Source organism: Eublepharis macularius, chromosome 6 (assembly GCF_028583425.1).
Source record: "Eublepharis macularius isolate TG4126 chromosome 6, MPM_Emac_v1.0, whole genome shotgun sequence".
Taxonomy (NCBI): domain Eukaryota; kingdom Metazoa; phylum Chordata; class Lepidosauria; order Squamata; family Eublepharidae; genus Eublepharis; species Eublepharis macularius.
The window spans coordinates 44,449,742-44,467,652 of NC_072795.1; the positions used below are offsets into that span (position 1 = coordinate 44,449,742).

Genomic DNA, 17,911 nt, shown 5'->3' on the forward strand with positions numbered 1-17,911 from the left:
CAAGCACACCCACGTATTCTTCAGGTAAAAAACTTAAACAAATTCACATTTATTTTTCCTGAGCCTGTAATACAAGCACACACCAAATTAATTATTAAATGACCGATCAAGCAATTCAAGAGCTATTCCTGTTTTCACAGCAGAAGGGAAGGGGAAACTGTCATAGTGGGTATAGGAAAAGCCCAGCACAATTAAGAATCAGATGTCCTGTCTATTATAGGCAATGGAAGGCTTTTCATTCCACCTAATTCAAGGTTCAAAACAGCCCTGGCTGGGTATTCATGAGGCTTAAGGGGCACAAAGTGACTTGATCCATTAGAAGCATCTGTGGGATTAAGCTGTGTTTCCATTAGAAAAGCTTTTGGTGGCCAAAATGTGAATGACACATGAAAAGTAAATTACTATCCTCTCTCTGGAAGCTCAGAAATCAGGAGTTGTTTTTGGCCTTTAACGTCTGCTTGATGATTTCCTGTCCTGTGAAATTCTTGTGGAAGGAAGGATAAAGCTATTATTATCTAGTCCCTTAATGAATGGTCTTAATGACTGATCGTTGGCCAAAATTATATGGGAGAATAAGGTCAATCCTGAATTTGAAAGAAAAATCACAATGCTACAATCCTAAACACATGAGGGAGAAAACCCTATAACAGTGTTTATTTGTGAGTAAATATGTTTAGGGTTGCAGTGCATGTAGCAGGTCCAGTAGCACCGTAAAGACCAACTGGATTTCCAGGGTATGAACTTCCGAGAGTCAGAGCTCCCTTCTTCAGATATGAGGAGTGGGGAAAGGAAACAGTGCTAATCTCAATCTAATCCTGAGATTAGCCAGGTAATCTTCATAGAAGTATTTCAGACTGTTACTGGTAAAGGCAATTTGGCATTGAATCTATAGAATACCTTCTTGGTAAATGGACCAGGATTTTTAAGCAGCCAAGGTAGGTAGCTGCAGAGCAACTGCAAGAGTTTTGACCCAGCAACTTCTTTGCTTTTCAGAAACATACAGCTCTCATCTTGTGTATAGCACCCACACTGTGAACTCAAAGGTAACACTGGCTTCACATGCTGTTTCTGAAATTGCTGGTGTGGTGAATGTGTCCATTTATTAGTACAGAGAAATGTGGAATGAGACGCCATTCACTCACTCTGCTCCCAGCACAAACTATTGCTGGCTGATGAACTGTTCATCTAGTGCCTTGCTGTTTAACTTTGACGAGCTCTTCTGATTTGTTTGTTTGTTTGTTTATATTCCACCTTTCTCACTGAGACTCAAGGCGGATTACATAGTGTGAGATTAATACAATTAGTGGCAAGGACAAGGGCAGGCATTTCCATACAGTGTCAAGAACATTTCCATAAACAATGTTGTGGGGTAAAAGAATATAAGTTTACAAAGATATAGTATTAGCAAGGATCCAGTATGGGGTTGAGGAATTGCTGAAACAGAACATAATCAATTCTAGGACTTACACTGAACAACATAAAGCACAGGTAGGATATAGAAGTACATATTTAAAGCAACAGATAATATGCAAGGCAACATAACGGTGAAATCTATGGTTTCTAACTCATTAATAAAACATCTGGGATACCTTTCCTACAATACCACCCTCTTAGCTGAGGAAAAAGGCCTTTTTGAATAATTCAGTTTTGCATTGTTTGCGGGAAGCCAGGAGGGTGGGGGCTCTCCTGACCTCCTCAGGCAGGCCGTTCCACAGGGTAGAGGCTACCACAGAGAAAGCCCATGTACAGGCTGCTGTTGATTTCGCCCATGTACAGGCTGGCACCTGCAAGAGACCCTGTTCAGATGAGCAAAGCTGCTGTGGAGGGACATAGGGAGAGAGGTGGTCCCATAGGTATGCTGGACTAAGGCCATGAAGGGCTTTGTATGTAATAACCATTACCTTGAACTGAGCATGGTAACTGATAGGTAGCCAATGGAGTGACTGTAGGATGGGAGTAGGATGGGAGTGATGTTCAAGCTCCTGCTCGCTCCTGATAATAGTTGAGCCGCAGCATTTTGCACCAATTGGAGCCTCCTAGTTAACTTAGATGGGAGACCAATGTATAATGCAGAGGAGTTAGCCGTGTTAGTCTGTAGTAGCAAAATCAAAAAGAGTCCAGTAGCACCTTTAAGACTAACCAATTTTATTGTAGCATAAGCTTTCGAGAATCAAGTTCTCTTCATCAGATGCCTGATCAAAACTGGGCAGATACAGAAGAGGAGGGGAGAAGAGAGAGAGAGAGGAAAGAACATATATCACAAAGAGACAGAATGCAATTAGCATGGAGGCTATCAAAACATTCCTTTGCTTGGAAATGTAAACATCGGTGTGCAGTCAGTTTGCTGTATTAGTTTGTAGCAATGAAGGTATCCAATTCCTATGTAGTATAAGCCTTCGATAACCACAGCTCTCCCTGCCAGCTGCATCTGACAAAGAGAACTGTGGTCCCCGAAAGCCCACACCAGGCATCACTGGGCTCCCCCAGATCACACCTCTGTAAAGAGAATCTGTTACCTGTGATAATGTGATAACCATTCATAGTCTCTATTCAGTCCCAGCTTGACAGAGTCAAATTTGCATATGAATTCCAATTCAGCAGCCTCCCGTTGGATTTTGTTTTTGAAAGGTTTCTGTTGAACCACAGCGACCTTTAAGTCTTTGGTGGAATGTCCTGGTAGATTGTATAATGTATAATGCATTACAATATATAATATTGTAATACAATATTACAATATATACAATATACAATATACAATAATGTATAATGCATTACAATAGTCAAGTTTTGATGTTACCATAGCATGGATCCAGGTGGCCAGGTCGGCAGTCGAGATGATAAGCCATTTTCCAGGCTAGAGTGAGATTGTAGTAAGCATTTTTTGCAGCTGCAGTCTGCAAGGGTCAGACGAACTCTAGTCTAGTACTGTTCCATGCTTTCTGGTTCCTGCTCCTAGCTCCTCTCCAGTTAACTAGTAGTTGGACCTGCTCTTCAGTGGTCGCTCTACTTTCTTCTATGCCTCGCTAGCTGCATGACATTGTCAAATGACATCTTGACTGTCTCCCTTCTGACCACACTATTAGTGCACCCCTAAGCAGATTTACACCTTTCTAAGCCCATTGATGTCAGTGGGTCCAGGAAGGTATAACTCTGTTTTGGATTCCTCTGCATAACTTGTATCTTCCACTGAGGGCTTCTTGGAACATTCTGTCTTGTTGCGCTGTGCTATCTCTCTGCACTATCTTAGGCCTGATCCCATTATGATGATGATAGTGGTGGTGGTGGTGGTGATGATGATGATGTTGATTGTGTTTCAGATAATGATGGTGATGGTGATGGTGATGGTGGTGGTGGGTTGGGCTACTTGAGTCACTGGAAGACCACAGTTTGATCTGTGTGTATTTGGGGTTTTGTTTGGTTTTTTGTAGTCTGCTGCTTAGTAAAGCTACTGAACTCATGCGGGGTTAGATAGTTAAGACATCTTGTACAGGGCAGCCATGAATCCACTGCAAGATTTTTAAAATAACAACAACAACATTCAGCTTAAATACCACCATTCAGGACAACGTAACACCCACTAAGAGCGGTTTAAAAAGTACGCAATTATTATCTCCACAACAATCACCTTGTGAGGTGAGTGGGGCTCAGAGAACTCTAAGGGAGCTGTGACTGATCCAAGGTCACCCAGCTAGCTTCAAGCAGAGGAGTGGGGAATTAAATCCGGTTCTACTGATTAGAGTCTTGCTGCTCTTAACCACTACACCAAACTGGCATCTAAGGCAAACAACGGTTAGTCTCTCAAATGAAATTCACTAGAGAAGGATATTAGAGACTTTGAGTATTTTCTGCAGATTTTCTGCAGTGCATATAAAAATCTGACTATTGCCAAACTAGGAACGTTTTTGTGATTCTAGAGATTCTAGATGACATTCTGAATAAAGGTTAAAGGTTTTAAAGGTTAAAACCTCTTAATGAGCTGCTGCTTTGTGGTTTTTTCCCTTCAAACTTTTTGAACTCCTCCTACCCTTGCCTGCAAGTCTCCCCTGCACAAGGCCAATCATCTGTTCAGTGTGTGCACATGCAGAGATCCTGTGTGCAGTAGTGTGTGCAGCACAGTACTACTGTATGTGAGGATGTGAGGACCAGAACAAAGAGTGGCAAGAGTGATTTTTCATTCCCTTCATCCTCATCAACCTCAGTCTGATGTGCATCTTAAGTCCCACTTACTGAGTTCTCAGCTGGATTATGGCAAAGAATTACCAGCAAACATTTCTCAGTGTTCCAGTTCTTGAAACTGCCACCAATTAAGTTTGGACTCCACACCAGCAGGGCAAGGATGTAAACCTGCTTCAATTGAGCTGTAGCACACAAAGACTCGTTAGAGCATCCATTTTGGAAAAGGCCTCCCCCAACTTCCTCAGGAGCATGCCTAGTCTGACTGCTCAACAAAAAGTATCTGCCAGTGGGCAATTGGTTGCTCCTGACTGGAGCATATGTTACACTACCCCCTTGCAGGTAGCTCACCCCTCCACTCCCAGAGTGGCCTAACATTGCAGAGTATGTCAACGGAAAACATCTCCTTTGTTGATCCATTCTGCTCAGTTTCAGCTTCAGCCACTTCCTTTGGTGTCCACAGTCTCTTTTCAGTTAGTCATTTAAAAGCATATGGCTTTCTTTATTGAGGAAGCAGAGCTGCCAGTACTTTTTTTTTTTTTTGCTAATGGCTGTGCTTGCCTGATTCCTTATCCATTCTGAAACAAGAAGTGGAGAAAAAATATTCTCGTAAGAGTTCCAGTTTGGTTTGCTAGCTGAAGCGATGTGATTAAGGTTGAGATATGTATATTGCCCTTTCAGTGGTTGAGTCGAATTAATGTATAGGAGTGTGTTGGACAGACAAAAGTACAAAGGCCCTCCTTCCTTTGTACATTCACTATAAAAGCAAATAGTAAGTAAGCTAGGTTTGTGTAGTGGTTAGTGTGTTGAACGAGGGTCGGGGAGTTTAGGGTTAAAGTATCACTCGTATAAAAGCTGATTGGGTGACCTCGGGACAATTACTCTTTTAGCCTAACCTATCCCACAGGGTTGCTATGGGGATAAAATGGAGGAAGGGAGCACCATGTACACCATGCTGATCGGATCTCCTTAGATAAAGGGTGAGATAAAAAATTAATAGTTATATAATTACAATTCTTCCAAAGAGGGAGGCCATAGCTTAATCTAAACTGGCTCAGCCTTGCCCAAGGCAATGCCAGTTGCCCCAATTGTAGATTTCATCTTTCTGTTGTTTGAATTGGTCTCCTTAATTTTTTATTTGTACCCCAAAGGCAACCAGGGAACAGAAAATCTAGATTTAAAGAAAGATAGTCTTACATAAAACACTCAGTTTCTTTCTTACCCCCTGGAAAAAGAAACATCTATATGTTAACTCAGCATACTTGGAGGGATCCTGTGTTAAATCTCTAATCTGCCAGGGACATTTTGCCTTGGCAGTTCTTTTCATAGTGACATGTGAGAAGCTTTTAAAACTCAGCCAGTGTTCGTGGTATAGGGGGAAAACAAGGACAAATATCAACTTTGTTAAGGTTGTGGTTCTTCGTTGGTAGTCACTGGGAATGTCTAAATAGCTTGGCAAAGAGCTCCTGCTTTCTTTTCCATTCTTTATTGCCAGGCACCCTTGCCTTTCCATGCCTCGCCAAGTGGGAGGACCCCCACCCTTCTACGAGCCATCAAAGGCCTAGTCCAGCTGTAGAAAGAACCCGTTTCCCACATTCCAGCCCACTCTGCCGGCATTCCATCTCACACTGTAGAGTAACAAAGAAAGAGAAGCCAGGGTGAGGCTTCGTAGCTTGGAGTGCTTTTGGTTCTTGATGTCTTGGGTTACTAGAGGAAAGGAGAAGGTTATGTCTTGATTCCAGTGGTGTCCCAGAATCCACCCCAATCCTTTCTTCTATAGCAAATATAGCTATAGCTGCTTTTAATTTTGGTACATTAAAGAATGGTTTTCCAGGACAAACAAAAGGAAGTACTTCATGTAACGCTTCATTAATGGAACTCACTGCGGCAAGACATAGTGACGACCACTAGCTTAGATGGTTTTAAAAGACAATTGATGTATGTTGCCCATGATATCTAAGTGAGTCAGCATAGAATAGTGGTTAGAGTATCAGAGTAGAATCTGGGAGACCCAGTTTGGATGTGTTCTGCCATTGAAACTTGCTGGGTGACTTTGGGTAAGTCACACACTTTCACTTAACCAATCTCATGGGGGTTGTTGTGAGAATAGAATGGAGGAAAGGAGAATGAGGTAACTCTTTAGGTTCCCATTGGGGAAAAAAGGGGAACACAAATGCGTAAATAAATAAATGGAGCCTCCTTGTTCAGAGGCAGCATACCTCTGAATACCATTTGCTGGTGGCAACAACAGTGAGTGGTTTCAGCCTCCATGCCGAGGCAGCCATTTGAGGGCCGGGAAGGCCATTTGAGGGGCCTTCGCCGCCGCCCTGCAGGCCCATGCAGCAGCGGGAGAGGACAAAAACAGCCTTCCCCCCCCTCGTGGGAGGAGGGGGAGGATGCCTGCAGGGCAAGGTAAGTGTGGGGGTTTGGGCTGGGGGTGGGGTTTGGGCCATTTAAAGGGCCCTGCCACTTGCAAGCGGCAGGTCCCTTTAAACTATCAGCTGACAGGCGATGGGGGGGATTCCCCCCCACCTGCCAGCTGATAGTTTAAAGGGACCTGCCCCTTGCAAGGCAGGAAAGGGCCCTTTAAACTGTCAAATGCTTCTTTCCCTGCCGCTGCTAAGTGGCCGCAAAGGGGCATTTAAACCCCACAAACCACGAACTGGTTTGTAAATTTGCCCCAGTTCGTGGTTCCTGGTTCGTGAAAACCCACGAACCACGAACCTCATGGTTCAGTTTTTTTGTGGTTTGTGCCCATCTCTAGTCAAATGGTGCAGAAGAAAAAGAAAAATCTTTAATAATTGTACAACCTCTAAATGTTTCACATCAGACTACAAAAACAAACCAAAACCCAAATACGCATAGATCAAACTGTTGTCTTCCAGTGTCTCAAGTAGCCTGACCCACCATTATTATTATTATGGGATCAGGCCCAAGATAGAGCAGAGAGCGTTACTCTGCTAAAGTGAATATATAGGTACAGAACTAAAATGAATCTGGAAGATTCCCCCTGATGAAGCTGTACATGAAATGTGTAGGGGTTGTACAATTATTAAAGAGTCTTCTTTTTCTTCTGCACCCTTCATCATAGCATTCTGTACCAATTATAGCTTCCAGGTACTCTTCGAGAGCAGACTCACACGGAAGTCATTGGCAATGAAAGAAGGGACAATGGCAGGTTTTTTGTTTGCATGTGGAGGTACATGTAGTAGATATGAGGGTAAGCTGAATAGGGTTGGGGAACCTTGCAACAATCTTGATGGGTCTCCAAGATACTTTTATATGATTTTATATTATTTTATATGATTTAAAAGACTACATTAATCTTTATTAGGTGGTTACAGTTTGCAAACCAAATGTAACCCTTTTTTAGAAGTTTTGTAGCATTGCCAAAACAAGATACCTTGATACTGCAAACAATCATGTTACTGCAATCAGCACCAAATTGTTACATGATGAAGAGCTGTGCAAATTATTTCTTGCAATCAGTGAGCAAAATGATTAGAAGATTTCCTGTGTGGCAGAAAGTTCGGCATAGTCAGCTTTGAAAATAGCTTGCCAAATAAATACTTTGCATCCACATTCAATCCGTTCTGCTATTCTGTGAGAGGGGGGAGGAGGCAAGGGAACAAGGATAGTGTTGAAACTAAATCATGAGACTTTTGCAGGATTGTAGGCTTCAGATTTTGTGGTATCTTATAATTGGAAAAAGAAGGGTTTTCTCCCTATAGCTTTCTTCGGAGACATCCATAGGTGCTGTGAAAATTTCGCTAGAAAAATAAATATAGTAACTGTACATTTTAGTCCACTACACTCAGAAAAGATGCAGCTATTTTCATTTAAAAGACAGAGTCATTACAAGAGATCCTTATTTGGTCTGCATAAATTATGCTAATTTGTAATTATCCTATAATTAATTACGCTGTGAGTACTTGTTTTTTATCCTGTTGATGGTGCTTGTTAAAAAGATTCTGTATGCAACAATAAAATTAATAATGCAAACAGATGCAGCTTCAATAAACTCTTGTTAAAGCGTGAAGTTATGGAACATGGTCACAGCTTGATTCAGAGTGGGGGTGAGTGAGGGGTGGATTAATGGTGGAGTAAGCTGGGCAGCACTAGTATGTAAGGTGACTTACAGGAAAAAAACATTCTACATATTTATCTGAGAGTTCTGAGCTTTTTTGGTCTTGCTAATCTATTTCATGGACAACTACAGCTACAATGAGATTATTATATTGTCCTTTTCCATGCCATTTTGCATGACAGTGAGATCAGTAGCCTTCAAGTCTCTCCTATGAGAGCCCGTGTGGTGTAGTGGCAATAGTGACAGACTAGGATCTGGGCAATACAAGGCCATTTCCACACATCTTTCCACCCTCACGGAAAATCACACAAAACTTAAAAGAATGACGGTGTCTTCATGGCGCGATTTCCCGTCATGACTCCGTTTCCTGGTGTGATGATGTCATAAATCATGCCATGAAACGGAGTCATAATGGGAAATTGCGTCATGAAGATGCTGTTGTTCCGTACGTTTTGTGCGATTTTCCATGAGGGAAAGACATGTGGAAACGGCCCTGGATCAGTTCCTCACTCTGCCATGGAAGCTTGCTGGGTGACCTTAGGCTAGTCACATACTCACTGCCTAACCTATCTTCCAGAGTGTTTGTGAGAGGGAAAAATGGAGAAGAGAAAATGATATGACCCATTTGGGGTTCACTTTAAGGAGAAAAGTGGGGTATGTATAAATAAACAAACAAACGAATGAATGACTTGCAGGATGCAGCTGTTTCTGCCTTTTTAAGGAGAACTTTAATCAAATGTAAAAAAATCTTTTAGTAAGGTAAGGGTTTTTTTTTCATTGAAGCTGGATTTTCTTGCATTTGGGCACTAAAAGGGCAATGGGAAATTGAGTGGACTGTTCTTAGATGTCATCATCAAGATTTTATTTGTGGCTGCCTGAAGCACTATCTTCTTAAGAGCCCAACATTGCTCACAGGAAGTAATGAGTTACAACCCCAAGTTCTTTTTTTCTGTCTGATGTAGTTTCTGTGGATGCATCATAAGTTCAGTTTTAGATATCCTTCCCCCTAACCAGACCTCAGCTAATTCTCTTCACTTCTCAGAGCCTGCTGCATTCAGTCAAAAGATTAAAGGACAATGTTTGTCTAATGTTGACTTATTTGGCTGCTTGAGTTTTTTTCTGACACAATGAGCTTTCGAGGGAAAGTGTTTAGGAGAGAGCACAGTGAACTTTGGAAGAAGAGGAGGACGATAAGGCGAATAAACCGAGGAGAAATCCACAGGTTGAGTTGTGTATGTATATGTACCTTTTCCTCTCTTTATTTTTTCCTAAACAAGTTCCTCATTCTGAGATAGGGGAGAGAGAAGGTCTGGTATTCATATCTGATCTTGATATACAATACCTGTTACTCCAAAAAGTCAGTGGTGGTGTATTCTGTAATAGGTATCATGAGTTCAGTCCAGTCCATAACCTTAATGAATAAAATGAGCTTAAATTCAAGTTTTACATTTTGTTGAAAAGTGTGTGGAAATGTCAGTCTGTCTAGCAGTTCAGAGGCAAAGAGAAAGAAAGAGAGGAAGAAGGAACTACTAACCATGAATTGGTTTGGTTTGGACATCATGGTGAATGAGTATTGCAAGTATTTACTTTAACAGTTGCTGTACATATATTTATGGCTTGGAAACAATCATCTGTAAATCTTGAAGGAAATATTGTATGATAAGAGTGTACTTTCACTGCAAGCTATTCGCCCAGTAGCTGGCCATGTGGCTGCCTATTTTCACAAGACCATCTTCCTTATCGATGTCCAAGAGATAAAACATGTCTCCTTCCCCAGCACCTGTTTTTACAGTCTAAAGCGCCGAGAATTCTGTTAGTGGCTAGAGCACTAGATTGACCAACCATACCTGGATACAAATCCTCGCTCAGCCTTGAAAGTCATTAGGTGGACCTTGCTTGTGCCAGCCACTATTTCTCAGCCTCTCTTACCTCACAGGAGTGGCTGCTGCAAAGTAACATGAGGGGAAGCAAACCTTATGTCTGCTGCTCTGCGTTTTTTGGAGGAAAAGCAGGGTAAAAATGAGACAGGAAGTGCTGCTGTTTTAGCTAAAGCAACGTGCAGTGTATTCACCTGTGCTTTTCTTGCCCTCATGCAAGCATTGTAATTGGTGTCTGGAACAGAGTATTAGGTCTTCAAGAGGTTTCTGTTTTCATGGCTCCTGTACAAAAGCAAGATATAATTATAGAGGGAAACTGAAAATAATGCAAATGTTTGGCAAAAGAATTTCAGAAGAGGGAGGAAAGGAGGGCCATTTCAATGGCCAGAGGTGGCATCGCAGCACAGATCACAGTAACCGTTTCCTGACCCAGAGTGCCAATTTGTCTGAAAACTTTGCTTTCAGTAAGAGAAGAATCAAACAAAATAAGCATAAGCATGCAAATTTATTGTGTGTGTGTGTGTGTGTGTGTGTTTGAATTCAGAATAGATTGTCCTGAAGTTTAACAAAATTATGGAAATAAACACAGTGCTGTTTTGTGAGCATTGTGGACTAATTCACTGCCTGTGAATTCCATATAATGTTGTTTTATACCTTACAAGAACATGCAGCAGTGAATGTCAGGGTCTTGTAAGTCATTTAATTTGTAAACAGCAATTTTATCGATAAAGTCAAGAAAAAGACACCCTGACTTAGCACCCTTGAAGCAGACTTGTATGCATGCAGCCTGTACTAGTGCAGATTGTGTACATGGCTGGACTGTAATACCCATCAGGCCCCAATGGACTGGCAAGGTGCATGTCTCAATGCAGATAGCAATTGCTTTCCTATTCCAGAGCCACTAGTTTTATGCACGTATACACCAGAACAGGACTGTAGCTGATCCAAAAAGTTTTGTGTCATCTAGATTTATTGTATTGTTTTAATTTCTTAAATCTTTATTATCTTTTCCGTGAAAAAATCTGGTAGCCATAAAAACTTTTTTCATGTTTCGTTTGTGATTCTTCATTTTCTGTACATAACCAGCTGTTTATTGAAACAGGAAGGCCATGTGATCTAAATCTTTTTCTTTCTAAGCTTTGGTTAAATTAAGAAGCAGTCAAGGCGGCCTCCTGTTTTGTTGGTGTATTCTTAATGGCTTGTTTTGCATCTAGGAAAATACTTAAAACATGGATTCCCTTGACTTCACTTCTGCAGTTGGTAGTCTGTGAATTCCCACTGAGTACTTTGTAACTGGAGCATAGTAAATACTTCCCTAGAGGCATTTTGTGCTGCCAGTGTATAGTGGACTTTTTTCTTCCCAGAACAGATATCCTCAGCATATTCTGTTAAGGATATAATGTACCGAGAACCTGTAATGAAGAAGGTAAGAGCATTACAGAATGCACAGTATAACTCAGAATTAGTCCTTGAATTTGATAGAAGCTGCATAAGAAGGGTAATGATTTCTATAATTTTTATACATGTTTGGGGTGAACTATATATGTATTTGATTTGAGTCTTTTGTTCCCAGTAATGAAATGGTTGATTTGAGTAATATCACTCTATGTTTGTTTATGTCTCCCCCTCCATCCCCCATTCACTGACAATGGTACTTGTATAGGTAGTATAATCACTCTTTTAGTTAATTTAGTTAATTTTATAGCCCACTTTTCTCACAGATACTAAACAGGAATATTGAATGAAAGCCCTTTTGATGTGTCATTCATTGGCTTAAGCGGTATGATTTGCAGATATGATGGTAGGCAATAGCGAAAATGAATACAGCATAGGCAAGAGCTGAAGAAATGATGCCTTCTTTTCCTGTAAAGTGAAGGACAGATTCCAACAAAATGTAAGATATGTATACTTGAATTTTCTTGATTATATTGTGAAATCTTAGGAGGTTCTATGCAAAAAAGACATGGAATTCAAGAACATCTCAAACTAGGGTTGGCAGCTCCAAGTTGGGAAATTCCTGGAGATCTAGGGGGTGAAACCTGGAGAGAGTGGGGTTTTGGAGGGAAAGGACCGTGACATGGCATAATTCTGTAGAGTCCCCCCCCCCAAAGTAGCCATTTTCTCCAGGTGAACTAATCTCTGTGGCCTGGAGACCAGTTATAATTCCAGGAGATCTCCAGCCACTAGCTGGAGGCTGGCAACCCTATCTCAAACAGACATCAGGTTGTTTCTTTTTTTGTGATTTCAGAAAATTGTAAATAGTGGCAACCACAGTTAATTTATTTAAGATAGAAGGCATCTGTATCTGCTTGTACTTCAGTCCTTACCTGTCTATTTCTGAGTACGAATATCCTTGATATTTGGATTCTGATTTGTTTCCATAAAGGGACCAAAGTCAGTACCACCCTTATCATTTTTAATTATGTACCACTTGTAGCATGATTTAGCAGTACCAGCCCTGGAGCCTCCCTACACTTTTTTAGTAAATTCAGTCTGTCAGATTGTTAATCCTTGGTTTGAAAGCCTGTAATGTGCTCTCAAAATTGATCAGACAGTTTTGGGAGAACACATTCTCAAGGAAAGTTCTTTGTGTCAGAATGCACAGAATTAGAATTAGAAGCCCGCCTCAGGGGGGTTTGCTCTTATTTTTGGGTTTGGGTTTGCTTGTGGGGAAGTTTGAGAGAATTCTGATGTAGAATCCATACTCAGGCTTAATTTTAGAAAATCTTTTTGACTTTTTGTGGCAGCCTCCTTTCCCCCCAGGAAAGCTCCAGGCAACCCTGGAGGTTTGCTACCCATGTTGAATCTCATAGAAAAGATCCACATGTGTAACAGGAAGGGCAATTACCCTTGCCTGTGGCAGCACTCCCACTCCCCCCTCACGGTGCTAAAGTATCATCTATATGACTAGCTCTTGATAGGTACCATATTTACCACCTGCTCAGAATCAAGAGAAGAAAATATGCATAGTATATTTTGTGAGAATGCATGGCTAATAAACTTCCAGACATATTCCTTGCAAAATCCAAGAATAGAGTAGAAGATACAGTTCAGATTTCACAGAATTATTGTGGCACAGCAAATTCACTTAATAATTAAGTCACTTAGTTGACATGAGAAAGAAGAAAAGCACATTAGATTGGAAATATGATGGCAGAATACTGTAGACTGCATACTCAAAGAGGGTCAAGAAATTCATGGGAAGTGGGGAATATATATATTCCCTGCCCCCCACCCCCGAGGAGAAACAGCAAGTGTAAAAAAATAAAGGAACGATCAAAGTTCCTTCAGTCACCTCAAAAACGTAATTGCATCTGATGTGGGTTAGGGACAGTATTCATATTTGGTGATTTAATTAGGTCATGTTCTATATTATTAGCCTTCTGTGTGTGTTTATGGGGTAGCTTCTCTACATTCTCATGCCTTACTTTGTTAGCTTAATTTTCTTCTAATCTACACCGAACCCTGTATATGGCTACTTTGCTTATATAAAGAGTAGAACAGGCTGTTGCCTTGAAGAGCACATAACAGAAGAAACCAGTTTTCTCTGGAGTGCCAAGTGCATTTTGTCTTTTCTTCCTCCATTTTTTTTGCAAGTAAAAGACACTTGAAGTACTCAGCATTCATAGATGGAAAGTATGTATAGTTTTCTGTTGCTGGTTTGGGTCAGCATACCACAGTGGCTCTTAACTATGAGTAATTATACTGCACTTCCTCCAGTGTTACAGCTGCAAGCCAGAGACCTGGCCTTTTTCATAAATCCAGGAGAATTTTTCACTACTATCCTATTCTTGAATGTTTTAGCACCACTGTAACCAAAATTTTTACAGTTTTTATTATATTTGATCATTTTACAGTAATTTTAGTCATGAATCAAAGCCTAACAAATCATTATAGAAGCTTTTGTAATTTGGCATGTAAATCACAGGGCAATACTAGGCAATACCATGTTCCCAAGGCTGCCACAGTGACACAGCACCATTTAAGAAACTTTTTTTTTTAAGTTTTAAAAATGTTGTGTGGGCTGGGGAGCATGGCATGGGTGGAAGGTGGGCTCCTCTCACCTGCTTCAGCATGTTTTCAAGAGCCAAAACAGCCATGTGGAAGATGTGGTATAATCTAGTTTGGCTGAGTTTACCATGTACCTGCTTATGGCGGGCAATCTCCTGGCAATTGTCTTCATTGCCTACTGTCACTCAAGAAAAATAGAGAAAAGGTGCCACTTTCTCCAGGAGAACTGATCTCTGTAGTCTAGAGATCAGTTGCGATTCTGGAAGATTTCCAGCCCTCTCCCCCAGATCTCTCAGAAGATGAAGAACATCACAATAACTGTGTACTAGGAAGTTTACTGCCAGAATGCATGGGTGTGTTCAATGCTTGTTGCCCCATTGCTCGTCTCCACCTAGAACAAAAATGTACATGCCAGAAAGAAAATGCAAATGCAAACTGTGGTTAAAATGCTTCCTTAAAAAGTCAAACTTAACTAGGCAGCAAAATTTTTGTTTATGAATGGCTGGCTGGTAGATGTTCTTTTTTTGGTAAGCTTGGCAGCTGACCTTGCGAAAGCTGAGCAATTCAACTCGAGCTGCTGATCTTTATGAGTGTGGGTGGAACTGACTTGGGTCCCTCTCCCTTTCTCTGCTGTAATGATTTAAGGAAGAGGGAAACAGATAACATGACCATATTTGTGTTGATGCCTACAAGTTTAAGCTCTGTACAGCAAACAGTATTTCATTTTTGATTCACTTTCAGAGCTCTCTGCATGATGCATGAACGTAGTCTCCCCATCTTTCTCTCTGGGCCCTTTGGTAATCATCTTCAATCTGACATTTTTTGAGGAATAAGTCCCTGCGAACTCTGGGGCTTTCTTCTGAGAGTCTCTCTACATGAGATGCCTGATTGAGATCACAACCAGAGGGCAGCGAGGAATAGAAATGGGCTGGAGTTGCCTTCCAGAGCCAGGCTTGGATAGGGAGAGGTTATAATGGGCTGAAGTTTCCCTTCTGTCATTTCACAGCGCCTTCACACAGCTCCAGTGTATAGCAAAGACTTTGCCCTGATGTCAGCTCTGTCTTTTTAAACTATGCTTCCCGGCTAACATTGCATTTCCCTACACTTGATGAACACACGCCAAGGCATCTCATGCAGAGAGACTCTTAGTGTTGCTCCAAAACTGCTGGATGTTATTTCCAGTGTGATCTAGAAGCAATTGGTTGCAGTGGGGGCCACTTCTCTAAAACACCAAGTTTGAGGCCAATTTTTAGAGAATTGGACCCTCCCTCCATGGCTTGGTGTTTCTGCATTGTGTCTGAAATGATGTTATTTTCTGATGCCATGGGTGGGCACATCAATGATTTGTTCACATGCCTCAGGCCTGCCTCCCCCGTTTCCTGGTGCCTTCCCCCAGCCGAGAAAGCAGCAGCTTGGGCTGGAGGCTTGGAACAGGGGATCCCCTCCCGTGGCAGGGGACCTGGCAAGCCTGGCCTGATCCCAAAGCTGAGTATGTTCATTGGGTATTCTAAAATGGACCACATCCACTGTCTGTTTTCGCTGCCATCAGGAACTATTGTGAGCATTCACCAATATGATATGGCCAAAAACAAAAACAAAAAAACTGAACACGTTAAACTGCCTTATACTGAATCAGACCACGGATCAATATTGTCTCCTCAGACAGTCAGCAGGTCTCCAGAGTCTTAGGCAGAGGTCTTTCACATCACCTGCTTTCTGATTCTTTACCCAGAGGTGTCAGGAATTGCACCTGGGACTTTTTGCATGCCAAGCAGATGCTCTGCCACTGAGCCATGGCCCCTCCCTAAAATAAGCTTGATTTTTTCTAAATCATAACCTTGGCCATATGTTATCCCATCATTTGTGAGCATACTCAGTAGTGACTGCTTGGCCATTGTCATGCTGAATTCTTCAGCTATGCAGATATGAAACCTCTCACAATACTGCTGGTTTTGATTTATGAACCAAGCGTCTAAGACAGCAATCCCAAGAAGGTCTACTCAGACTCTTATTAAGGTCTGTTCAGTAGGGATTATTCCCAGGAAGGTGTTTTTCAGATAGCACTGAGAGTGAGCAAATGTTGTTCTCTACTTGAAAGAAAACAGACATTGTGAGAAGGGCATGCATGTTTTTTACAAGAATTTCTTTATGAAGATAACAAAATCACTGGGTATAGGACTGCAGCCTTAATCTTGTTGGTGAGAAGGAAGTGGTTGAATGAAAACTGCTATGGATGAGTGCATCTGGTTCTTGAGAGCTAATGAGAAAAGAGTGGGTGGGTGTGTCCTGCTACTCATGCTTAGGTACTTTCACATTTGTTATTATTGTATAAGAATCTCTGTAAAATAGCAACTGAATGTGGAGACCAGGGAAATAAAGCCTCTCTCCTCACCATGGTAAACACATGACTTCTCTTATATACACTAATTGCCAAGTGGTCCTGATCTGAGGACACTTAAATCTATATATTAGAGTCAAGAACAGACAAGACAGATCTTCCTACACACCTGAAAAATGCTCAAGGTTTGCAGAAAAATCTGAAATAAAAAAAATACCATAAAAGGAGTGTCTGTAGCTTTAACCAGATGGCCTCAGTATGGTTGCCAGGCAACCATAACAGTCCAGCGACTATTCCAGGCTTGGTTTCTGTCAGGAAAACGAGTGTAATGTACAGGTTAGAGTTTCAGAGTAGGATGTGGAAGATCCAGATTCATAGCGCCAGTCTGCTATGAGAGCTCACTGGATGACTTTGGTCCAATCACATAAACTCAGCCTAACCTACTTCTCAGAAGTTGTGAGGGTAATATGGAGGCAGGGAGAATAATGTAAGCTGCTTTGTGGGAAAAGGCAGTATATAAAGCATATTATAGTTTACTTTAACTAAGAAATAGAGGTATGGGTTTGTGGGAGTGAAGGACTTAGGGAAACGTAAGAGTATGGAGGCTGCCAGGAGGAGGGAAAGAGGAAATCGTGTAGGGAAGGGGATACAGGGGAAAGTGAAGTATTCCCTGCAAGTCCTTATAATAATATAATAATAATCACATTCGATTTATATACCGCCCTTCAGGATGACTTAACACCCAACTCAGAGCGGTTTACAAAGTATGTTATTATTATCCCCACAACAAAACACCCTGTGAGGTGGGTAGGGCTGAGAGAGCTAGAAGCTATGACTGTCCCAAGATCACCCAGCTGGCTTCAGGTGGAGGAGTGGATATCAAACCCGGTTCTCCAGATTAGAGTCCGAGCTCTTAACCACTACACCAAACTGGGCCACAGGAGGAGGCTGTCAAGGGGGGAAACATAGTGGGGGAGGGGAAAACAAGATGCCCCTCAAAAGTCCTTGCAAGTCACCAGTTTGGTGTTGTGGTTAAGAGTGCGGGACTCTAATCTGGACATCCGGGTTTGATTCCCCACTCCTCCACTTGAAGCCAGCTGGGTGACCTTGGGCTGGTCATGGCTCTCTGGAGTTCTCTCAGCCCCACCCACCTCACAGGGTGTTTTGTTGTGGGGATAATAATAACTTACTTTGTAAACTGCTCTGAATGGGCATTAAGTTGTCCTGAAGGTTGGTATATAAATCGAATGTTGTTGCTGTTGTTAATTGTTATCTATTGTTCTACAGTTCACCAGATGTTTGCCTGGAATTTTTGTTCCTTCACTTACTCAGATTTCATCCAAGAATCTAGGAGTCAGTGAGGTATACTAGACTCTTAGATTCTTGGCATGTTCTAAATAGTTCAGCTGTTTGCAGCTGGCCAGT

General features: G+C 41.6%; 1 protein-coding gene across 1 annotated transcript in view; it reads left to right on the forward strand.

Annotated features, from left to right (window-relative positions):
• Positions 1–9,387: 9,387 nt before the first annotated feature.
• Positions 9,388–17,911, forward strand: part of DOCK10 (dedicator of cytokinesis 10) — a 173,196-nt gene continuing 164,672 nt past the window's right edge. The window contains exon 1 of the mRNA XM_054982520.1: positions 9,388–9,492. Within this exon, the coding sequence (XP_054838495.1) occupies positions 9,388–9,492 (105 nt within the window). The remainder of the gene's footprint in view (positions 9,493–17,911) is intronic.